Source organism: Entelurus aequoreus, linkage group LG03, assembly GCF_033978785.1.
Source record: "Entelurus aequoreus isolate RoL-2023_Sb linkage group LG03, RoL_Eaeq_v1.1, whole genome shotgun sequence".
Lineage (NCBI taxonomy): Eukaryota > Metazoa > Chordata > Actinopteri > Syngnathiformes > Syngnathidae > Entelurus > Entelurus aequoreus.
The window spans coordinates 51036037-51060926 of record NC_084733.1 but is presented as its reverse complement, the minus strand read 5'-3'; the positions used below and the strand labels follow the sequence as shown (position 1 = coordinate 51060926).

The following is a 24890-nucleotide window of genomic DNA, read 5'->3' as shown; positions in this document are numbered from 1 at the left end:
TGTGTTGTCCAGGTGCCAGATCCCTCGAAGGTAACTGCAGCAGCCCGACAAAGCCCTTTTGCAGTGTGGCTCACTATTTATTCCCAGCCCAGTGGCAGCGTCAAGTCTCTTTTCGCTCACCTTTCAATACTGAGTGTGCAGCCAGAGACTCCAAACGTCTGGGTTGTTGAGAAGACACGCCCGTCTGGTGATGAGCGCAGTGTTTGTGATGACAAGGTTCGACAGAAAATCTGTTTTAATTGCTGATAAGCTTGTTGTTGCAAGGCTGACACGTTGGACACCTGGGAGTGCAAGTGCAATGTAGGACTAAACAGACTAGTTATCACTGTATCAGGTATGGTAATTGGTACATTTCTTTGGTATTTAAAGGTTCTTACTCATGTTTAATATCTATATTTATTGATAGAAACAGCAAAGTAAAAATGGACCAAAAGGTCGTTTTTTATAAACTTGGCTTCACTAATAACTAAAGTGAAATGTCTCCCTCTAGTGTCTGGTGAAAAAAACAATGTTAGTATTGTTGTATGACATGCACCAAAGTACAGTGCAGTGAGATATTAGTTTATTTTGAATTAACACAGGGAATATTTAAATAAACTTTGTGCAAGAGTTGATAATATTCTGCATCATGTGACCTAACAATTAGTTCAGACCTAAAAATGACCAGTGAATTTTATGAACCAAAGCAATGTCCCAAAATCATTTTTGTATAAATAAATGAGATTTATCAAACTGTAGTCTTTTGCACTTTTTTTCTGGCACATTTAAACAGTTTTATTGGAAATGTTGACCATTGAAGTTAGGTTTTTTTTTATTGTTCTGGCAGCCACCAGCAGGTGGCAGTAAAGCTTCCTGAATGGCTGTCAATCGCTATGAAAACCAATGAAGAAGAAGCGTTCAACAACATGATGTGACGTCAAACGTGCTGAAGAAGAAAACAGGATAACAGACTTCAACGTTGTGGGAAAAACATTATATTTCTATACTCACGGGAATTTGTTTTCAACACGGAAACGTCTTGGTAAGGTGAACAAACTGATTTATATAAATATATACATTTATTGTCCTGCCACTGATTGGTTGCCACGCCAACGATGCGAAATGCTAACGCTAGCCTGCATGCGTTTTGAACAAAGCAAATAAATGCATGCTATACTTTGTCAGATATTTTAAATGTCCTCAGTGTTTTATTCTGATATGTAGTCGATAACTTTGACAAATTACTACTCAGTTCGCTTAAATCACGCTTGCGTTTGCTAGCTAACGTTAGCTGACGTCGTGACACGCATGGATTTTTGTGATGTAGCCAGTATGTATATCTCACATTGAATTCACCTAATTAGTTTTTTTATATATTTATTTCTAAGGTATATTGATTTAATCGTTGACGTCATTAGTAACCTGTAGCAGATTAGGATTATCATCAAATGTGTCTGAACCATTGGACTGGATAACTGGATTATTACGTCATCAATGAATTATCTGTAGAATTAAAACGTCAACATTCAAACGCCATGAGACAACACTGTTTACTGCATTTAAGTTACTTGCTGTTGTTATTCGTCATCATTCCAATTCAAATGTGTCTTTTGCTACACACAGGAGACCATCATGAGCCGTTTTAGTCAATCTGTCCATCACAGGACGCCATCTTTCACCAGGGGGACACGACATGGAGCAGTGAAGCAGGACCTGGAACGAGATTCAGGCTTCTCAGGTTTTATTTTTTGTCAATTTTGTGTTCAAATAAACCTTAAAGAGGAACTGCACTTTTTAAAAATGTTGCTCAAAAAGGTTCATTATGTCTTCTTATTCATATACTTTTCAAATGTTTTTGTAATCAGAAAATGACCGCTTGATAGTTCATGGAGGAGGGATTCCCAGGTATGCGAGAGTATGAATGATCCCTCATCTCGATTGATGGTTTCCTTGGGCCACTTCCCTAGTTCGATCGCCTCCCTAATTTATCGTTTGAATTTGTTACTTTCTGTCCCAATGATTTTGGCGCTGTCCCAGTCCATGATGTGGTTATTAATTTTGCGATGATCTGATATAACTGATTTTAAGATTTCCTGTTTGGATTTTTGTTTTAGGCTTCTTGTAAACCTTCCAGTTGTCTTTTTGTCACATTCTTTCTTATGTTCTTTCTTCCTTGTGTTGAATGTCCTCCGTTTCTCCGATGTATGATTTTTTTGCATGATATACACAGGATTTCGTAAATTACATTGCATTTCTTGTCCTGTTCTATTTTGTGATTTGGATGCACAAGTAACTGTTTTGTTTTTGTGTGAGGTTTAACTGTTGTTTATTTTCTGTTTTTTTCATTGGTTCTGTTATTCCCCTAATGTATGGTAAGGTTATGTCCTCATTGTTCTTTATTTCAGGTTTTATTTTGGGTTTCTTCTTTGTTTTCTTTTCTTTGTTTTTTACTTGTTGTTCCCCTTTTTTGATGGCCCAGGTCAGATATTGGCAGTTTCTGAGTGCATTTTTGATCTATCCTTGTCTTCTTTAATGATGTTGGCCCGTTCATAGAGTGTCCTCACAACTGATAGTTTGTGTTCTTTGGGATGTTTGGAGGTCCACAGTAGACATTGGTCGGTGTGTGGCGGTTTTTGGTGAACAGTAATGTTTTGACTACCGTCATCTTTGCAGTGGATTTTCATGTCCAAAAAAGTTATGGTCCCGTTTATTTCCTCTTCATGTGTGAATTTGATGTTTCCTGTCTTGTCAATACTGTTGAGATGGTCTGTAAGAACCTGTGTGTGTGTCCCATTTTTGTTTTCTCCAGAATGTCATCCATGTATCTTTTCCAAAAGGTAGGTCTGCAGTGTATAGGTGCTGTGTTGTTGGCGGTAGTTTCTAGGTCTTCCATGAAAAAAATGCTCATTATTGCTGATAAGGGGTCTCCCATTGCAAAGCCCTCTTTTTGGTTATATTTTTTTTAATTTTGCCTATCACTCACAGTCCTTATGTAAGATAAGCACACACGTTTTTCTTTTTTTATGATTCTAACTTGTAAATAAATGCAAGAAACAGTCTGCTTACAATAAAGCCTATGGTAGCCGCTCTATTCTGGCTATAAAGCGCTTAAAAACATCCAAACACGTCTATCAAGGTTTTATATACACACTGTAAGAATATATGTAATGTAGTAACAGGCATGTTCATAATAATGTGAAATATTTATGTATTTTTGTCATTTTAAGTATACAGCGGCTCATCAATTTAAAAAACGCATCACATTCTATTTTTTTCAACAACATAATTGATTACTACTCATTGCAGACTTGATTAAAGCCAACAAACATAGTAAAACATCACTTACTGTACAATGTCTGCTGTGCCCAAGACTTGACTTAAATCCAGGGGAGACAGGGCCTTTTCTGTGGTCGGCCCCAAGCTCTGGAACACTCTGCCCCTCCATGTTCAAACTGCTCCCACAGTGGAGTGTTTTAAGTCTCGTCTTAAGACCCACTTTTATTCTTTGGCTTTTAACACTACATGAGTTGTGTGGTCCTCTGTCCTCTGGGTTTTTTTAAATAAATTTTGATTTCTATTTACTGTTTTAATTGGTTTTACCCTTTAAAATCGTTTATAATCATTTATTTTTATATTGTTTTTGTATTGGTTTTATATCTATTTATTTGTTGTTTTTATTCAGTCATTGGTGGAGCTAAGGATAATATTTGAATATGTTTTTTAATATTGTTTTTAATATTGTTGTGCAGCACTTTGGAAACATTTTTGTTGTTTAAATGTGCTATATAAATAAAGTGGATTGATTGGATAACAGAACAGTGAAGAAAAAATAAATAAATGTACCATAAGTAAACAAATATTAAATACATAAATAATCCTTATCTCTCTTTTTTTTTAAAGGTTCAATATATTTATAATTGTTCTTCTTTGTACTTTGTGAATGAACACTTGAAGTTTGAACAGTCTCTTAAACTTAATCATATTGGTGTGTTAGATTTATTTGCTTAATCCATTCCATAATTGAATTTCACATACTGATATGCTAAAATTCTTTAGTGTTGTATGTGCATAGAAATGTTTTAAATTAGATTTTCCTCTAAGGCTATATTTCTCCTATTAATGGTCAAAAATAAACTTTAACGAGCACTGAGGCGAGAAACCAGCTGATGATATCAACATAGACACCACACAAGCTAGTAAGCTCTCTGTGATCACGGCGCAGCTTTAAATAGTCTGTCTGCGTTAGCACTATAATAACGATATCACTAATATTCAAGTCACAAAATGTAAATGGAGTATTGTTGGATGTTTTTTTATGGGTGGAAAGAGGGCATCACATTGACTCCATTGTAAGCTGACTTTTATTTACGTATGTTTAAAATGCATTAAAAAATATACATCTGTCTTCTTGTTTTACATAATGATTGTGAATGATATGCAACATTCCAAAAAAAAAGTGCAGTTCCCCTTTAGAGAGGTCATATTATGATTTTTTTTCTTCTACATTTAAAACACTTCCTTGTGGTCTACATAACATGTAATGGGGATGCTTGGGTAAAAAACTTTGCATAGATTTTGTTGTAAAGCCCATCTTCAAGTCGCTTTCTGAATGTTCTTTTAGAATGCGCCATTTTGTGGGCCGTATTAAATTACTTGAGTTCTTCTCCAGGCCAATCCCCCTCCGACTGAGTCTCCACCCAGTCAGCCATGTTGTAGTTTTTAATGCTTCCATATCGAGTCTACTAACAGATATAAGTTAGAACTATATGCTACAGCGGAAGATTTTAGCATGCACTTGCATGTACGAGCAAGTGTGCCCCACAACAAGAGGATAAAGAAACATTTGCTTGTTGACTACATTTTGGACTAAAACTGAATGAAAATGGCAGACTCACTGAAAGCTAAGGCAAAATATGTCACAATCGTCTCAAATTCCAAACGCCATGTTTGGAAGAAAGCAAGATTGTTTTGTAAATATCTCCGCCATGCCTCCATGGTTTGATTTCAAATTTTTGGGACCTATTGGGATCCCAAATACACACAAATATAGTATACTAGGACCCCTTTAAGTTTTTTGATGCACCAAACACTTTATGCGACCTGCTCTTGGTAGAAGCACCATCTACTTTTGTATTTCTGTTTCTAAAAGTATACAAGGTCAGCTGCAATCAGAAAAAGAGATCTAGGTCATATTGTGTAGCGTGTAGACTGTCTTGTACTAGGTCACTTCGGTCATAAACGACGGGACCTCATTAAGTTGATGGTTTATTTTCCTTGCGTTCCACAGATGCTTATCTAAATCTGCCACTGTTTCCATAATAGTGTAATGTGCTACTACAGGTATTGGTAACATTAGACCCGTTAAACAAGAGGATGTGGCTTGTTTCGGTCCCTTCCAGATGCCAGTTCTGGGTATCTGAGTGCAGTTGATGGGACGGACTCTGAAGATACAGGGAGAAAAAGGTCCACAATCGGCCACGACGTGGCTGGAGTGCAGCTGGCTGTGATGGGAGGCTCGTACGCTGGACTGTCTCAGATGCTGATTATGAATAACTTTGTTCTCAATCAGGTAAACACAGCATGGTTTTACCTGATTTGGCTTCGACTAACTGTGAACTAAAACTTGCATGGTTTATTTTACCTTGAGGGATTCACTTATGGTTATTTAATAATTGCAAACCATATCAGAGAATGCACAAGAAACGGCCAAACCGAACAATATGTTTATGTTGTTATTAAGGCTGTAACGATAAACTGTATTAAAACCACGGTAAAACTCTTGACAGTTAGTATTACCGTTATTTATGTAAATTAATATAAAAAAATGTTGATAACTACACTTGGATAAACTCAGGAAAGGAAAGGTTGCTGTACTTCTTGTTGCTTTGTATTTCTAACCTTTACTCTACCTAAAGTTGGGATTGTGCACTTTGTTTGCTCAAGAGTAAATTAGGGATGGAACGGTTCACAAAATCTGCGGTTCAAATCCTATCACAGTTTTGTGGTCACAATTTTTGGTTAATTTTAGTGTACATTATCAGGGGGATAACACCCCAAAATACCATATATTTCAATATACAATCAATTACGGCTGGACAATTAATCAAATTTAGACTTTGATTATGGCTTCTCACGATCATAAAAATATAATAATCGGGGAAAAAACGATAAATGGGAATTTGTGACGGTAAAACAGATGAGGAGCGAATGAATGAAAGCACAGCACGTTTATTAGAAGTGTGGAATCTCACCATGGTTGCTACTCATTTGACACAACGCTAGTAAACCAAATCAATAATCACTAAAGAAAGAAAAAAAGTAAAGTCATTTAAATTCCGCATTTACATTACTGCGGCCAGAGTCACATAATTGGCCATCCATCCATCTTCTTCCGCTTATCCGAGGTCGGGTCGTGGGGGCAGCAGCCTAAGCAGGGAAGCCATCGGCCAATAAAATTAAATACGATGTAAAATGCAGAATATCAGGGAAATTGACACAAATGTAAGTGAAATGCTGTCATTGTAAGGAAAAGGAATATTTGTTTGGGGAAAAAAATGTTTCGTAGTGCTCATTTAGCCCCGACACACTCAACCGCCCTGTACTGAATTAAACAATGTCGAGACGGCCCCTTGAAACAGTGGTTAAACTACGGAGCTAAAGCTAAAAAAAAACAATTCATACATCCACAAAACATCTCATTTGCTTGTGTTGTTGTGAACGACATCACGGATTCAAAATGAACATACAAACAGCAGTCGCAACTTGAGAGGCTCTCTTTTTTACAGCCTTAAATTATCTCTTTCCTCATCAAGCTGAGAACAACAGCACAGCACACTTCGTCCTTTCACAATAATAACGCAGTGCGCAACATCCGACTGCACTAAGAAAATAAAGGTTTAAAAAAAGTAGCTTACTCAAGTTTGTACTTAAAGCACTTATTGATACATTTACACAATTATTATGATTTGACCTAAAATACTGGTCAAAATTGTCCAAAGATGTATTGCACCAATAAATGTAAGGATTTTTGCCTTTAATTAACAAACATTTCATAACATTTTATTTGACACAAAAGCATGCGTAAAAAGTAAAAACAATTAAAATGGAAAAACTGAAATCAATTGTTTTTATATTGCTATTGTTCTTTAAATCTAGTGTTTCTACTATTATTATTGTTTTACTTGTTGTGGTTTATTTGTTACTAATTTATACCCATATTTTAAAGTTGAGATTTGAACTCCTCCATGAATCGCCACCTGGTGGAGGAGTTTGAGTACCCGAATGATCCAAGGCGCTATGTTTGTCGGGGGCTTTGTTTTTAAAAGAACAAGAATGTGTGCATTATTTGTATTTTATATTGTTTTAATACCAGTGGTATTTACCGTAAATATTTTCAGATTTTATGATTGTTTCATTCTTTAAAGGATAAATATTATTGTTTCCATTTGCAATGCCTTGGTTGTAGCGATGTTAGTACACAGGCATTGCCATAAATGCATTGTTGGGGATTAATAATTGGCAAAATCATTTTTATTGGTTTTTCGGTTTTGGTTTCTTCATTCTCAATTTTTGGTTTTGGCCGAGAATTTTCATTTCAGAGCAATTACCGGTAATGCTTTAGTTTTGTGCAGCGGCAGATGTCAGTGCGCCTTGAAACACGCACCGGTAAATTCAAAAGGAACATATTGTTTCCTTGAATCCCTTAAGTGTGTTATTTTTAAAGATACATAACACGTTATCGTACATTTCGTTATACATGTTGCAATGACAGTAAACATCTATCTCTGTAATATATCACTATATTGATCAACAGAGGTGCTATAATCAGGTATGTTCGTTTGTTTATCTTGACAATGTTACCAAATCAGCTTTGGCTACTTTTCTAGGCTTCTAATTGGACAAAATGCGCATAAGACCTGGCGAATGTGTTTTTTTGTAGACAGATGTTTTTCAATTATACTTGTGTTTGAATATAACTTGTTTTAACACTGGAAATGGGGAACTATGCATTGGTGTTTACATGGTTTGTGTAAAAATGACAGCAGAGGGGAGCCTCTGTCTTTTTGAGGCATATGTATTTCTGTCACGGCAGGTAACAGAGGCACTGCCAGCACTTTTCAAATTATTGTAAAACCGCTTTTCGACGTATGGGCTGGTAAAAATTCCATCACTAAAAATGTGTGCGGCACTTTTTTGCTGGGCAAAGTGCTTCTTTTAGGTCTGAAAACTGCTGTGCTTGTGAAAGGCATTTTGTATTACACTTGAGTTTTCAATTTCAAACTGAATTTGGAATAAATGTTGTCATACATGTCACTCATCAGAGCCTTCAATTGAAATTATATGGGTTTATTTTGTTGATAATTTTTACTTAATTTAATTACGACTGTACTAATCAGTTTTCAATTTTTCACTTAGCCTTCGCCAGTGACTCCAGCTGAGAAAGAGTGGGGTTTTCCTTCATCCCTCAATGTCATGTCTCAATCTCCGATGGTTCTGCTTCAACCCATGATGTCAAACAGCAGCACATCACCAAAAACAGCCTCTGAAAATGTCAAGCCATCAAAAAGCTTCACATCCACCGTCAAGTCATATCCCAGAATCGCCCCAAATCCTGTGACTGCGCCTTCAAAGCGGTCCTCGAGAATGAAGAGTGCATTTTCAGCATATGACCAGCGACACAGTAGACGCAAGCAAGGCAACAAGCAGCATGGCACACCCACCACTCAGTGGGCTGCTCAGGCTCCCAGTAAAACGAGTGTGGCCAAGTTTGAAAACACAAACAACCACTCGGCTTTGTCGGCTGAGAGCTCAGAGCAGCTCAGCGAGAAGTCTCTCTCCTCCGTGCTTGCCTGCGCAAGTTCTTGTAGGACTGATATAGACCCCAACTTGTCGTGTTCTGACAATGACCAAGACGGCCTGTTGGCAGAAAGCAGCAAGTTGACACGATTCAGCAATACCTACAACATCCTTAGCAATTGCGGCCTACTGGGCATCACCATGCGCACCAAGCAGTTAATCAAGGAGAACAAGCACACGCAGGGTCAGCTGCAACTGCTGCAGGAGCAAACGGCTCTCCTGCTGGAAGCGCTAGAAAGTGGAGATCCTCATCTGTGGACTAAACTCCAGCTTTCTCTGCAGGACTATGACAAGTAACAATTCACACAGCATCCATTCGAGTAGAGACATGGTTATACATTTCCTCTTTTCGCCATTGCTAACTTACTGTAGGGATACGGCATCTACATATGTTAATGTCTCTCCAACCAGTAGCTCACCAAAGTGTCAAAGAATTTTCTGTATTTGTAAAACTGTTCAATTCAGACATTATTCCCCTCTTTAATGACAAATTACCACAAAATAGCACAAAGACAATGACTACGGTTTGAGTGGAAATGTGCAACATAATTAAAGTAAAATTTAAATGTTTCCAGTCATATAAATCAGAAAATCTGTTGTCAAAGTAGCTCTAGTAGTGATAAATAAAAACTGAATTAGAAAAAAATTAATACTGAAAAGACGCACAAAATGTTTTATTACAAAATGTCAGTTGCAGATCTAAACATTGTGTTAATTATCTAGCAAAACAAGCGTATTGTCTTTGTATGGTTTGAAATACATATTAAAAATAAATGTTATGTTGCTGATTTTTATTTTGTAGAAGTAGCTTTCAGGATAAGATAAGTTGGAGACTCCTAGTCATAGTGAACGGTACAAGCACGGCACAACACGCACAATAACAGATGTCACCCAAAATTAGTCTACCAAGAATTGTGTGGGATCTCGTACTTAAAGTAACGCTTGAAAAAGGGACATTGTTTATATATTTTTATTGAATGAATTTTCTGAAAATAATCTTATCTCAACGCTAGTCACCTTAAATTAATGGAAGGCTTACATTGTAAACTATAGCATTTAAATGGCAAAATATTGTAGCAGCCGTACACTGAACACTTGAAAGACATTAAATGCAGTCACAAAAACGATAATAGAAGAATTCAATTAAGCGATACAAAAAAGAACTATGCTTATTTATCAGTGTCCATTTCATAGTAGAAGATCCATTCACATGTTCAAATACATAATCTTTGATGATGGTTACGGTGTTTGTGCGGCTTGGATTGAACATGTGGCCAAAGTTGATTTTGATATTTTTAACATTTTTTAAGAGTTTAGCGATTTTTAACTTCACTTTCTTTTTGTCTTACGCACTACCACCAGAAGAGTCTGTTCACGCTTAGGAGACATAATGAAGTGCAAAAAGTCAGCTCAGCAAAGTTGTCCCATCTATCTGTAGCTGCAGTTGTGAAACAGGCTAGTGTCTTCTTCCACTGCGCACCGTAACTCGTTTTTAATTGAATCTATTGTTTACGGCCCAAAATTAAGTTTTTACTTAGGTTAAAAATTCAGTTCTAACTTAATTTATCTGAGAGTGTTAGTAACGACGAAACGTACCGCAAAATGACCACATTTATACAAATAATTAGTAGTTTCCTCTTTAACTTTACATAAGTGATACCTTTGTCATAATGCAACAAAAACTAGGATAGGCTCATGTATATCTTTGATGCTTATGAACGGTATAAATAATTGACCAGGAGGTTCTAATTGTAGCACAGTTGCTTCATCTCCTTATTTTTGTTTTCAGTTCAGTAGTCTTGTTGGAATTTTTCTTTCATTTTATTCAGATTAAACCCAGGAAGTTCCGAGGGATTTTTGTATGATCTACTACTAATAACGTGTTGTTAGTCTGTAGACAACCTTGAGTTAAGGTGTGATGACAATTTGGATACGAGACATTGTTAGCGTTACGCACGCACATTCCATGCAACCGCCCTCCAACTCAGCTAATGTTACCAAATCCATCTTTAGTCAATGTGAGAATGAGTTACATGTGTTATTTCAAGTTCTGTTTAATTTTAATTATCCACCCGAATCCCATAATGGCAGTTGGCAAAACTTACTTGTATTATTTATTTGTTTGCTATTATTTACACTTTTTTAACTAGTTTTCTGGAAAAAGTGGGGTTTTTTTTCAAATTCCCAAAATGTTTTAAATTTTGTAGCCTTGTATTTATTTTGGATGTGTTACTTTTTTCTATTTTGCTTATTACTGAGATGACAATGGCACTATAATAGCTGAGAAGTATTAGTTACATATCAGCCTCTTGCACTTTTGTTACCCAATATTGCTCTGCTCCTTAGTTTTTTTAATGTGAACATGAATGTTAAATGTGCCTTTTGATTATATCTGTTAGTGCTTGAGCAGCCTGGATTGCTGTACTTTATACATTTTTGCAGAAAGCTCTCCAAAAAATCAACATGTCATGACAGGAAGCCACACATGGACAAATTTAATGGCAACGTTAAATTCTTTATTTCGGCAATACTACTTTCTTGCAATACTTAGAGTTGTTGTTCTAGTAAGACGGAGACAAAACCAAATGTGTCTGAATTTTGTTGCAAAAAGTCCTCTTGACTAACGGTCATTAAACTGTTTGAAAAGTCATTTCTTCTGTAATTTTTTCTTCTGGCGCAAAGATTCTAGCTTGCGTTACACAGAAAAGTGCTTTAAAAATTGAAGACTTTAAAATCACTTACAGCACTGTGAGTGTATGTGTGTGTGTACAAGGAAAAGACAAACTCGCTGTAAGAATTAAAAGTGTTTAAATGTAGAAAAACAATGTTGAGTATGTTGAAACAGTGGGAAGTCCTTACTATTACCACAAGGTCCCATCATTAATTATAAGCATCTGTGGGGTCCTTGTGTACAAAATGTCGAAGTAAGACATGATTTTATGGCACATTGTGATTAATACCCTGGATGATTACAGTATGTAACCGATGCTGCCCATCACCAACTAGGCTGAGTCACATTCTCTGCATTGTTGATGCATGAGGATCACTACACATATTTTTTTCTGCGAGCCCTTAACATCAAACGTAATAATGGTAAAAAAATACATTTCCTGGATGTTCTACTGTATGTGCGCAAAAATGCAAAGCAATTCATGTATACTGTATGTTCACCATGAGTCTTACTAGTTGCCCTATAAATATCGCTTTTTAAAAAGCTACTAAATATGAAACTCTTACATACTTACTGTATATGGCTCTTCTCCTAATAGGAATGTATGCCAAGGAATACTTAAGTCATGATGAAACATACAGTTGAACCTCTAAAAGCGTTAGGCAAAAAATTGGGAGTTCAACCAAAAATTTCCATGATGTGAGCAAATTTTGTGTGACTTCATCTCTAATTTTTTAGAAGATTTCTCATGGACATATTGTTGAAACTCAAAGTCTATTTTGAGGGTCCACTGTATTAAGTATTTACCATATTGACCCCAATATGAGATGTTCCCCTTTTTTCAAGACCTGTTCTTGGATAAATGTTTTCCGAGATAATCACAGACAAAAGAATGATTTTTTTTTTTTAAGTCATGTTTCAGTATCAGGGAAATTATTACAATAAAAAACATCTGTTTTGTAGATAAGCATTATCTAAACCTAAACCCTGTGGACAGCTATGTTTTGAGTTTATGGTTAGTGTTAACTTAACCCACTTAAAAGGTTTGTGTCGAAAGTTCTGAGTATATTTTGTGATTTGAGGAAATTAATCTGCAGTAACTTTTTTGGCTGCATATCAATCGATTTGTAATATTAGAATATGAATGTAGTTTCTAATAGATTGTAGCAATATATCTGTGGATGTTATACCTATCATGTTTCCAAAAAAATGTTGAAGTCAGAAGGCGCAGCCGTTTTGCAATACATTTAGGAGTATTGGAATATGTAAAAACATGTGTTCTCAAAATTTTATTTTGTTAATATTTTCTTAAAGATATACATATTAAATGTTAACTTAATGGACATTTCACTGACTCTTTCAAAAATGTATGCTTTAAAAAAAAATTTTGAATTTTGATTTCATCCCTAAAGAGAAATAAAAAACTTTTTTTAGTGGACATTTGATTGATTATGTTCTATTTCTTTTGTCATAGATACAAATTTCAGACATAAATAATGTAGCCCTGTTACACAAGACACAAATGTCCTCTGCAGGGGAGGCTGGTTCTCAGGATGCAAGACTAGCATCTATATCAAAAATATGAAATGATATTCACACAAAGAACCAGTATTTTCTAACAATAATGAGGTGATTAAAAATAAATCTATTTGCGGCAGCATAGGACTGCTTTTACTTTTGCATCTTATTGCCCATAACCGTGGTGAGTTTCAAGGATTCGCAATTAACGTTAGAGACACTAGGTTTTAAAGACAAGGGGAGGCTTAACCTCCGGTAGATGCAATAATAATAAAATCATAAAAATAATAATGATGAAATATTATGATTTGCAGTATCCACTTATAATAATCATGGGTGTAATGTCTAATCTTTACTTTACACTCTGAAGTAAAATAAAACTTAGTTTTAATCATAATTAAGTGAATAATGAAGGGTTAGATAGTATAGTATGTTTTTAATTCATATTCTGGTCACTTTACACTGAATTTGTTGGCACTATTTTTGAAAAAAAAAACTAACTAAAAAAATATTTATTTACGAGTGTTCATCTAGATTTGTCAATCCAGTCTTAAAAATATCAAAAACAGATTTAAAAAAAATTTTTTTTACATGTCTTTAAAATGCTGGTTCTAACCAAACCTAATTCGTTATTAAGGGCATGTAAACACACCAAATGTGTGTGTATGGGGCAACGACGTTGTTGTTTAGGGTGGGGTGGGACCCAGAATTTGCTGTCAAACCCCACATGTGTCACATCAGGCCTGCAAGTCACTGTTGTGTGTGAGTGACAGGAGAAAACCCTCTGTAACCTGAGACTTTCCTACCGTCTTATATTCGGATCAATAGGGTAAATTAAAAAAATGTTTTTCATAAATGAATAATGAGATGCTCAGTCTTGTTTGAGTGCCTCTTCAGAGCACATCTCCACCGTGTGCACGGGCACGATGAGGCCCAGCGCCCAGTTGGTGCCAAAAACATCCTTGAGGTTGCTCCTCCAGGGGCTCCGGTTTTCCACCAGCTGCCCCCTCTGCATCTGACACCAGGTCTGCCCCCGGGCCACCAGCAGCACCTGCTGGCAGCAGAAACCTGCACAGACCAGCCCGATGCCCAGCCACACGTACAGCATCAGGACCAGGAAGAACTGAAGGCCGGAGATGGTCCCTGAGTTGAAGGTATGAATTCCTCAGTAAGTTCTGTACCACCAGTACATTGTTTCAGAACTCAACTCACCCATGAAGAAGTAGCCGGTGGAGAGGGGGAGAAGGCTCAGGAAGGTCAGCGGGTTGTCAAAAGAGATGGAGTACTCCACTGTGAGGAAGGCCACGCCAAGAACCAGCGAGTACAAACAAGTGCAGGAGGTGTAGATGCAAAACATGATGAAGTAGCGCATGTTTTTGTTGCCGATACAATTCCCGGTGAAAAAGCAGTGGTGGTCCCGCTTGAATATCACCTTCTTGCACAGTTTGCAGAAGTGGCGGCCGTTCAGTAGATAGTGAGCGTCCACTTTGTCTGAGCAGTGCGGCGAACACACCGGGACCGCCGTCTCGTTGCCGCTCGCCGCCGTGTATAAGATGGTCATCATGTAATTCCCCAGGGCGTTGAACATGAGGAAAAGGAAGACCACGGAGTGAACAACTGTGGACCCCCACACATGTGACGTGTCGAGGAAGATTGTTGGGACAAAGAAGCCAAAGTGCAGGATGAAAGTGACCACTGTTGCCGTGATGAAGTACGCCGGGGCCACGGCGTTGAGAAGCTTGAGTTTGAGCATCCGGGTGAGCATATCTGGAATGTGGAGCACAAACGTCAGCAGAAAGATCATCATCTTAAAACCTCAACACATGATGGCGAAAAGTGTTACACGTTGGATTTGGAAAGCTTGGCGGGGAAAACACATCTTTTACACATCTTGACTTTAGTACAGATAAAGTGACAAACAAAATGTCACGAAACAAGGCAATATCGGTGAGGGTCTAGATCAGGGGTGTCTTTTTGGGCAAGAAAATAACTTTGGCTTGGGGCCATAGGCGGATTTCATGTAAAGTAACAATATAGGCAATATATATACATGTGTACATATTATAATCACATAATGGATATATAATTATGAATTAATATACATGGATATTAAGGGTATGAAGACCTCCTTAAAGTTTTTTAATCAATCAGAAATACCAAGCAGCTAAAACAACCAAACATGGATTAGTGTGGCGAGAGTTTTTGCATTTTTCCCATCATGCCTAATAGATTTAAATGGTGGTAGTTTTGAATTTTCTATGGTGCTTGGACTGTTTTTTTTTTAAATACCGACAAAGTTCAGTGATCAGGTTGTATTAAGTGTGACCATGTGTGTTAATTGACTTTTCGTGTTGGTTGCATTTTTTTTTGTGCCATGAGTAGGGAAGATTGTTTGGATTGGGTCATAAGTAATGCTATGTTGATTTGCTTAAAAATCTAATTCATGATCAATGACCTGATTTACACGTGCCCACAGTAAATTTACAGTAGTCAGATATTCTATCTTGATTTGGAATCACCCCACAGGCTACATACCCTCGTGACGTCTTGTGGACCAAACTAAGGACGCCGGCGGGCCACACTTGTACACCTATGGTCTAAATCAGGGATGTCAAACATACGGCCCGCAGGCCGGATCAGGCCCGCGAATAGGTTTTATCTGGCCCGTGAAATGAGTTTGCTAAGTATAAAAATGAGCCAAAATTTTTGAAAGAAAGAAACTGCTGTTCTAAATGTGTCCACTAGATGTCGCAATAGCAATTATTTGTATCTTTGTAGATTATGCTACATATGTAAAAAAATAAAAAAAATAAACCACGTGTTAGTGCACCAGTCGAGGAAAATGAGCAACCTACATAAATAACATCCTGTAATTTGATTTTGATATTATTGTTTTACCTATTTAATAATACCACCTTAACATTTGACAACCAAACAATTACACAAGGCGACTCGGTAAAGAATCTGGGTATTATTTTCGACCCAACTCTCTCGTTTGAGTCACACATTAAGAGTGTTACTAAAACGGCCTTCTTTCATCTCCGTAATATCGCTAAAATGCGTTCAGTTTTGTCCACTAGCGACGCTGAGATCATTATTCATGCGTTTGTTACGTCTCGTCTCGATTACTGTAACGTATTATTTTCGGGTCTCCCTATGTCTAGCATTAAAAGATTACAGTTGGTACAAAATGCGGCTGCTAGACTTTTGACAAGAACAAGAAAGTTTGATCTTATTACGCCTATACTGGCTCACCTGCACTGGCTTCCTGTGCACTTAAGATGCGACTTTAAGGTTTTACTACTTACGTATAAAATACTACACGGTCTAGCTTCTGCCTATCTTGCTGATTGTATTGTACCATATGTCCCGGCAAGAAATCTGCGTTCAAATAACTCCGGCTTATTAGTGATTCCCAGAGCCCAAAAAAAGTCTGCGGGCTATAGAGCGTTTTTCTGTTCGGGCTCCAGTACTATCGAATGCCCTCCCGGTAAAAGTTAGAGATGCTACCTCAGTAGAAGCATTTAAGTCCCATCTTAAAACTCATTTGTATACTCTAGCCTTTAAATAGACCCCCCTTTTTTAGACCAGTTGATCTGCCGTTTTCTTTTCTCCTTTGCCCCCTCGCCGGGTTATTCCGGTTCCGGTGACCATGGATGAGGTGCTGGCTGTCCAGAGTTGGGACCCGCGGTGGACCGCTCGCCTGTGCATCGGTTGGGGACGTCTCTGCGCTACTGACCTGTCTCTGCTCGGGATGGTCTCCCGCTGGCCCCACTATGGACTGGACTCTCACTGTTATGTGGATCCACTAGGGACTGTACTTAGAGGGGGGGTTACCCACATATGCGGTCCTCTCCAAGGTTTCTCATAGTCATTCACATCGACGTCCCTTGTGAGCCTTGTGTGGGCTCTGTGCCGAGGATGTCGTTGTGGCTTGTGCAGCCCTTTGAGACTTTTGTGATTTAGGGCTATATAAATAAACATTGATTGATTGATTGATCTTGATAGATTGAAAATTAACACCAATGAGATGACTGATGAACATTATCACATAATTTATTCAGAAAGTATAAATAATGTAAGTACGTGTAAGTGTAAAAAAAAGCCAACAACATTATGATTTGTACATTTTCAGAATGGGCTTGTTCTATTTTTAAACAAAAAAAACAATCTGCCGTTGTCTTTATTTTTAAGTTATCGTGCTGTGATTTTACCAGTCCGGCTCACTTGGGAGTAGATTTTTCTCCATGTGGCCCCCAATATAAAATGAGTTTGACACCTCTGCTCTAGATAAAGGTGCATACAGAAATGTATTGTTGCGGTTTCAGTTTCTATGCCAGGGGTGTCCAAAGTGCAGCACATTGTAAAGGAAATTGTGTTCTGTTACAACTAAAAGTTGTAAAAATGTGAAATGCTTGTCATCCAGTTATTGTCATTTGGCGTGGCTCAGGTTGTATTCCAGTTTCAGCCATTCTAGTCACGGACGTTGTGTCCTTGGGCAAGACACTTCACCCACCTTGCCCGCAGTGCCACTCACACTGGGGTATGAGTGTGAATGAACGTTTGGTGGTGGTCAGAGGGGCCGTACGCGCAAATTGTATGTAGCTTTCAATCATCCCATGTGAGTGTGGAGTGAATGAATGATGGGTTTTCTATGAAGTGCTTTGAGTGTCTAACATTTGTTCACATATTCCATGTGTTTTAAAGTAGCATTGTGTGTGTATTTGGCTGCAAATTTGTATATATTGATTGTAATGTCTTATTTTTAGTTTCACCCTTTAGAATGTCATTCAACCTGCTAACAACGCTCATCGGAGAAAGGTGTTCGACAGCCAGTTTACATAGAACACGCATACAGTTACAATATGGTACATCACATATTTACAGTTTCTCATCACAACACAACCAAAAAGGAGTAGGGAGAAGCAGAGCTTATTTAATCCTACCCCTTTTCCGTTTCATAGTGATTTCTAATACGTTTGTTTTCTTCCTGTGCTCAATTTGTAACACAAACAAATGAAATAAATTATCAATAAAGTTGTCATTTATAAATAGTTGTTTTTATAAGTTGATGAGATAAATAGGAGTGTCTCATTTACTAAACAGGTTGAAGATGTTTATCAGTATCCTTATTCTATATACTTTGTAAACACTTTGAGTTTAAACAGTTTTCTAAACTTGATCATATTGGTACTTTACTGATTTTTTTGCTCAAATCAATCCATAATTTAATTCCACATACTGATATACTGAATGTTTTAAGTGTGTACATGCATACAAATGTTTAAATTAATGTTTTCCCTAAGATTATATTTATTTGTTGTTGAAAATATTTGTTGTACATTCTTGATTAGCAGGTTTGATTTGTACATAATTTTAGCAGTTTACAAAGGCACCAAATCATTGAATTTCAATATTTTAGATTCAATAAATAAAGGGTTTGAACGTTCTTTATAACTAACATTATGTATTATTCTAACTGGCCCCTTTTGTAACACGGTTAGTGAGTTAAGCACGCTTGAAGTTGTTCCCATTTTCTACACAATAACTCAAATAGCGAACAGTAGAGAATATGGAGTGACGTGGTAAATTCAGGGATTCATTGAAAACATATAATTAAACATACAAAACAACAACAGCAAAAACGGGGGAAATAGAGGAAAAAAAACATAATGTTGATGTTCATGAATAATAATAATGAGCTTTTTTTCCTAAAACAAAAAGACGCAGCAGCACAACTTCAGGAACACTCAGGTAGCATCAGCGTAACATCCTGTAGTAGCTAAAGTCAGGCCTTCCAAATAAAAGCATGCCAGTAAAATAACACACAATAGACATTCGGTCATCAAAACTTACTTTTAAGCATTCACACGCAGCACCAACGTTTTGGAACAAGCAGCCGCCCCCGCGACACCAAGAGGGATAAGCGGTAGAAAAAGGTTGGATGGATGAGATGATAGAAGAAAGGTAAAACTATGATAAATCTATCCGTGGCAGCGTAGGAGAACGCTATTTTGCATCTCATTGCACATAACTGTGGTGAGTTCAAAGACCCTTGATTAAAGTGAAAAACAGAGGCATCACTGGGTTGAAATATAGAGGGACATTTAAACCCCTGGTAATAATAATACTATAATAATAAGATAGAAACAACACAAATTATGCATTGTTATGGTTTGTAATAAATACAAATTATTTAGGGGCGTTATCTATATGTTTAATCCAGTCTTTAAAAAGTCAAAAACCTGATCAAGTTTTTACATGTGGTGTAAAAGCTGGTTGCTAATCCATGCAAGAATTAACATACTATTAGTAGTACGGGGCTGCAGCGATGTTGGGTTTAGGGTGGCATGGGGGGCCTTTTAGGAGCCTTGTGTAAGGAGGCCCAGAATTTGGTGTTACGCTCCTGAGTCTGAGTATAGTTTGGTTGGAGGTGGGATTTGGTGTAAATAAACAAGGACTACAGGGTGCCATTGAAGCTAGAACAGCTATTATCCGGGTCACCATGTGAAATGTTGTGTTTAGTACAGTGGTTGTTGTTGGCAGCGATGTTAAAAGTACAGCATACTCAGTGAAGGGCTTCACTACATGTAACTACATTTACCAGTAACTTGGCAGTAGCATAGCTACTTTTTGAACGAGTAGCTTTTCCTGTAGCTTAGCTACTTTTAGAGCCATGTAGCGAGGTAGCTTACATCAAAGCTACAAGCTACAAAGAGAGACAATGGACAGCAAATCCAGGCCAAAAAAATACGGAGATAATACAATGACCGGGATGAAAGAGAACATCCATGCATACGGACAAAATCCATGATGATTGGTTGGTGTTCGTATGATGAGTCACAATTGGCTAAGGTTAGGGCGAAACATTACGGACTGGCCAATCAGAGGCAAGATAAGGCGGGTCATCGAAACCAGGAAGCAAAATCATAACAGTCACGTACTCATGTCACATGACGACGAGGGAGTCAGAGACAGAGGGACGCTTCAAGCTGACCACTCAAAAAAACAAAAAAACTTACTTGAAAATAACAGAGGGATTCTCTCCTGCAGATTAGATTTTTCCTTTAGTGATGAAGACGACGTGCAGGAAACCCACAATAATGTGTGTCATTGGCCATATTCAGACAAATGTTTGTGTTCAGTGAAAACAATGCCTCAAACCTTAGTTTTAAGTTGTTTACTCTGTAAACCAAAATCATAACAGCTGTCTTCATCTAAGATGTGGACAGTGGAACACAAATTTAGGAACACACATTAAGGTGAGCTGAGTTCATGAAAACGTCATTGGGGTTTTTTTTTGTGAAGCTATTGATACATACTGTTTTTTTATTGTGTTTGTTTATTTTTACAGTAGGCAGAGAAAATGAATAACATTATAGGGGTGGGCCAAAGAACAGGAAAACTAAATAAATAAATACAGTGGGGTGTGGCGTACCCCTAGAGGTAGTTGTAGAGTGTCCCCAGCTGAATGACAGATAGTTAATAGTATTGGACCCTTATTGGGTCCATTTGTACACTCTCAGTTACATTAACATTGATATTATACATGTGGGCTCATAGATATAAATGCGGTTAAATGGGGGTCTGTAGCTTAATGCATGTCATACAAGGGGCCTCACACACACACACACACACACACACACACACACACACACACACACACACACATACATACATATACGTGTGTATATATATATATATATATATATATATATATATATATATATATATATATATATATATATATATATACACTACCGTTCAAAAGTTTGGGGTCACATTGAAATGTCCTTATTTTTGAAGGAAAAGCACTGTACTTTTCAATGAAGATAACTTTAATCTAGTCTCAATTTTAAAGAAATACACTCTATACATTGCTAATGTGGTAAATGACTATTCTAGCTGCAAATGTCTGGTTTTTGGTGCAATATCTGCATAGGTGTATAGAGGCCCATTTCCAGCAACTATCACTCCAGTGTTCTAATGGTACAATGTGTTTGCTCATTGGCTCAGAAGGCTAATTGATGATTAGAAAACACTTGTGCAATCATGTTCACACATCTGAAAACAGTTTAGCTCGTTACAGAAGCTACAACACTGACCTTCCTTTGAGCAGATTGAGTTTCTGGAGCATCACATTTGTGGGGTCAATTAAACGCTCAAAATGGCCAGAAAAAGAGAACTTTCATCTGAAATTCGACAGTCTATTCTTGTTCTTAGAAATGAAGGCTATTCCACAAAATTGTTTGGGTGACCCCAAACTTTTGAACGGTAGTGTATATATATATATATATATATATATATATATATATATATATATATATATATATATATATATATATATATATATATATATATATATATATATATATATATATATATATATATATATATAATTGCAGTGTAGATTGTAGTGTAGCATAAATTCTCTGGGGATAGCTTCCCCTAGCTTAACTTTACATTTAATCGAGAGTAACTTGTAGCTTAGCTTGCTCCATTTTTCAAGTAGCTTGCCCATCACTAATCATACTACTAATATTCTGAGGACCTATTTTAGATCCATGAAGGGAAATCAGAAACACTTCTAATGACATTGATAATGATAAATAATGTAGTTAAATAGAAACATGTTACACTTCCTACAGTGTGGTGCATGTGATCTGTTAAACAGAATGATATTTAATAACCCCATCTTGGCATCTTGCATGCATGATGATAAATGAGATATATGCAATATAAATGTTCGGGAGGGAATCTTCTGTAGGAAAAAGTCCTCTCTAACAAATTGGGTTCCTGAACCCTCAGGGACACTGAGTGGACCTAAAATATCTCGCCCTCTGCTCGGTGTTCTGCAACCCCCCCCCCCCAACTGAATGTCACGTTGCGTGGAAGATGACATCTATAGTCCTAACCCAGGGACGTGACGTGGAAAAGACGGGGATGACCCACAATGTGCCCTCGCTAACCAAGCCCTCCTCCGGCAACGCTCCACACACTCATTGACCTAAACTCTCCACCAGCACTCATCTTGACATGAATTATCACACCGCGCCGTAGCGACATAAATGTAGTTCCTGCGTGGGGGGAAAGGCAATAGAAAGACAAAGACGCGTACCTGCAGCCGGGGGAGGAGCTGTCCTTTTCAGCACCGCCGAGCTGATCAAGTGCAGCCGCGCCGCGCACACTTCACTACACGCTCTCTGGCTGCATCGCCCCCTGCTGGCCAAGATGTCTTTGTTGTGTCATTTATCGAACATAAAAACAAAACATATTAGCATCCCTTTTTCAATATGGTGAATCACAAGCATGGCAATCAACTGGCATGTTTTATTCAATTGTGTATATAAATATTTTCGTTGATTTACCTTTTTATTAAAAGCTTCAAAACCATCTATTTAAAACAAATGGAAGGTGCAATGTAGTCTGGTTTACAGCAGAGGACACTGCAGCTTCTCATGAGTTTTATCACCCATAGTAAAACAATATGGTGGTGCCGATATTATTCCTACAAATGTTAACAAAAAACAGGCTACTTTTGTTTTGTTTTTTACCTCTTTCAGTCGTCTCTCGATATGATGAAGTACAGTTCTGTACCACTGCAAACTAATAACCTTTTAAAATAACTTTTCTGACAATCATAACATTAAACATTGTTTTTTTACGATACAGCTCTTGTATTTGCTGTACATGTTATGATATGAGTTATCACACGTTTGACAAAGTTATATTGAAGTAGTTACAGTAAAGTATTCACAGCGCGTCACTTTTTCCACATTTTGGTATATTAGAGCTTTATTCCAAAATGGAATGTATTAATTTTTGTCCTCAAAATTCTACATACAATACCCCATAATGACAATGTCAAAAGTAGTTTTTATTTTTTTTTATTTTGCGACTTCATTAAAAAAAAGACTTGTACATAAATATACTCAGCCTTTGCTTAACATTGTTGGTGCACCTTACAGCCTCAGTCTTTTCTAATACGATGCCACAAGCTTGACACACCTATCTTTGGGCAGTTTTTCCCATATACTCTTTGCCCATTCCTCTTTGCAGCACCTCTTCAGCTCCATCAGGTTGGTTGGAAAGTGTTGGTTTTCATCCAGAATTAAAGTTAAAGTTAAAGTACCAATGATTGTCACACACACACTAGGTGTGGTGAAATTTGTCCTCTGCATTTGACCCATCCCCTTGTTCACCCCCTGGGAGGTGAGGGGAGCAGTGGGCAGCAGCGGTGCCGTGCCCGGGAATGTCGCTGTAGATTGCTGCATTCATCTTTCCCTCTATCCTGACTAGTCTCCCAGTTCCCCACAACATGATGCTGCCACCACCATGCTTCACTATAGGGATGGTATTGGCCTGGTGATGAGCAGTGCCAAGTTTTCTTTCAAACATGATGCCTGAATTTTGTTATTCATGGTCTAAGAATCTTTCATGTGCATTTTGGCAAACGTTTACTATAAAATGACTTCCGTCTAGCCACTATAGCATACAGGCCTGATTGGTGGATTGTTGCAGAGATGGTTGTCCTTCTGTAAGGTTCTCCTCTCTCCACAGAGGAATGCTGTAGCCCTGACAGAGTTATCATCAGGTTCTTTGTCACCTCCCTGACTGGACTAAGATGAATGCTGCAATGTACAGAGACATCCTGGATGAAAACCAACGCTTCCCATCCAACCTGATGGATCTTTAAAGGTGCTGCAAAGAGAAATGGGTGACACTGCCCAAAGATAGGTGTGCCAAGCTTGTGGCATCGTATTCAAAAAGACTTCCATCCATCCATTTTCTACCGCTTATCCCTTTCAGGGTCGTGGGGGGTCGCTGGAGCCTATCTCAGCTGCATTCGGGTGGAAGGCGGGGTACACCCTGGACAAGTCGCCACCTCATCACAGGGCCAACACAGATTGACAGACAACATTCACACTTACATTCACACACTCGGGCCAATTTAGTGTTGCCAATCAACCTATCCCCAGGTGCATGTCTTTGGAGGTGGGAGGAAACCGGAATACCCGGAGGGAACCCACGCAGTCACGGGGAGAACATGCAAACTCCACACATAAAGATCCAGAGCGCACGATCGAACCCAGGACCTTCGTATTATGAGGCAGACACACTAACCCCTCTACCACCGTGCTGCCCTTCAAAAAGACTTGAGGCTGCAATTGCTGCTAAAGGTGCATCAACAAAGTATTGAGCAAAGGCTGTGAATACTTATGCACATGTGATGCACTGTAAGCCTACAGCACGTTTACACTTGCAGAGTTTAACATGTCCCAAAAGGAGTAGGAACAACCCAAGTTTATTTAACTCTTTACCCTTATAGACCTAAACTGATAGTTTGTTCAAATCCATGAATCAGCTTAGCATCTTTTTATAGCGGAAATCAGGAAAAACAAAGTGTAATAGTACCAAAAATTGCTTCTAAATCAGCGGATGACAATATCACAACATAGTGTATCTTCCCTTAGCAGCAAAAAAAGTAAGTGTTGAATTATTTCCCCCAAAGCTAGTTTGAATACGTTTTCAGTATTCTTCATAGTTAAATTAACATTTTAAAAATAAGTAATTGTTTAACACCATGTAAGAGTTCTCCCTTTCACACAGTACTTACACAGTTTCCGCTTTAATCCTAAATTTAACATTTAATACATTTTATAGAATGGCATAATGCAATACATTGATAGAGGATAAAGAAATACCAACAATGCATTTCCAAGAACATTTATTTCTGTTTTGTTCCATGCAGTCAGTTGAAAAATCATAAACGAGAGTATGATATCATTTTAAGGGGCCTGGGCAATACTGCAAATAGTACTAAACCATACTACTTTGAATTTTTATATGTATATCGATACTGTTT

At 37.6% G+C, this 24890-nt stretch overlaps 3 protein-coding genes across 4 annotated transcripts in view; 2 read left to right on the top strand and 1 right to left on the bottom strand.

Moving 5' to 3' along the window:
• The window catches only part of pgfb (placental growth factor b), a 63877-nt gene extending 63190 nt beyond the window's left edge, over positions 1 to 687 (top strand). Inside the window, exon 7 of the mRNA XM_062042120.1 lies at positions 13 to 687. Within this exon, the coding sequence (XP_061898104.1) occupies positions 13 to 34 (22 nt within the window). The 3' untranslated portion in view covers positions 35 to 687. The remainder of the gene's footprint in view (positions 1 to 12) is intronic.
• A 176-nt stretch (positions 688 to 863) lies between these two features.
• Positions 864 to 11485, top strand: cipca (CLOCK-interacting pacemaker a). Of its 2 annotated transcripts, none has more exons than XM_062042099.1 (4): positions 864 to 1021; positions 1603 to 1717; positions 5379 to 5548; positions 8395 to 11485. In XM_062042099.1, exons 2-4 carry the CDS (start codon positions 1612 to 1614, stop codon positions 9130 to 9132), a joined length of 1014 nt encoding a protein of 337 aa, XP_061898083.1. In that variant the 5' UTR covers positions 864 to 1021; positions 1603 to 1611; the 3' UTR covers positions 9133 to 11485. The 2 variants fall into 2 exon arrangements, with proteins under 2 accessions (XP_061898083.1, XP_061898084.1); XM_062042100.1 differs by having other exon boundaries at positions 867 to 1026.
• zdhhc22 (zinc finger DHHC-type palmitoyltransferase 22) lies at positions 9451 to 22254 on the bottom strand. Its single transcript, XM_062042101.1, has 3 exons — positions 22143 to 22254; positions 14237 to 14791; positions 9451 to 14167 (listed from the first exon to the last, which is right to left on the bottom strand). Exons 2-3 carry the CDS (start codon positions 14787 to 14789, stop codon positions 13896 to 13898), a joined length of 825 nt encoding a protein of 274 aa, XP_061898085.1. The 5' UTR covers positions 14790 to 14791; positions 22143 to 22254; the 3' UTR covers positions 9451 to 13895.
• Positions 22255 to 24890: the final 2636 nt, after the last annotated feature.

Bases quoted from the DNA above. Each gene is read 5' to 3' on its own strand.
- zdhhc22 (XM_062042101.1), bottom strand. From the start codon at position 14,789: ATGCTCACCCGGATGCTCAAACTCAAGCTTCTCAACGCCGTGGCCCCG. The intron at 14,168-14,236 runs GTGAGTTGAGTT...CCTTCAACTCAG, and splicing joins CACCGGCTACTTCTTCATGG to GGACCATCTCCGGCCTTCAG.
- cipca (XM_062042099.1), top strand. From the start codon at position 1,612: ATGAGCCGTTTTAGTCAATCTGTCCATCACAGGACGCCATCTTTCACC. The intron at 1,718-5,378 runs GTTTTATTTTTT...GGTCCCTTCCAG, and splicing joins ACGAGATTCAGGCTTCTCAG to ATGCCAGTTCTGGGTATCTG. The intron at 5,549-8,394 runs GTAAACACAGCA...TTTTTCACTTAG, and splicing joins ATAACTTTGTTCTCAATCAG to CCTTCGCCAGTGACTCCAGC.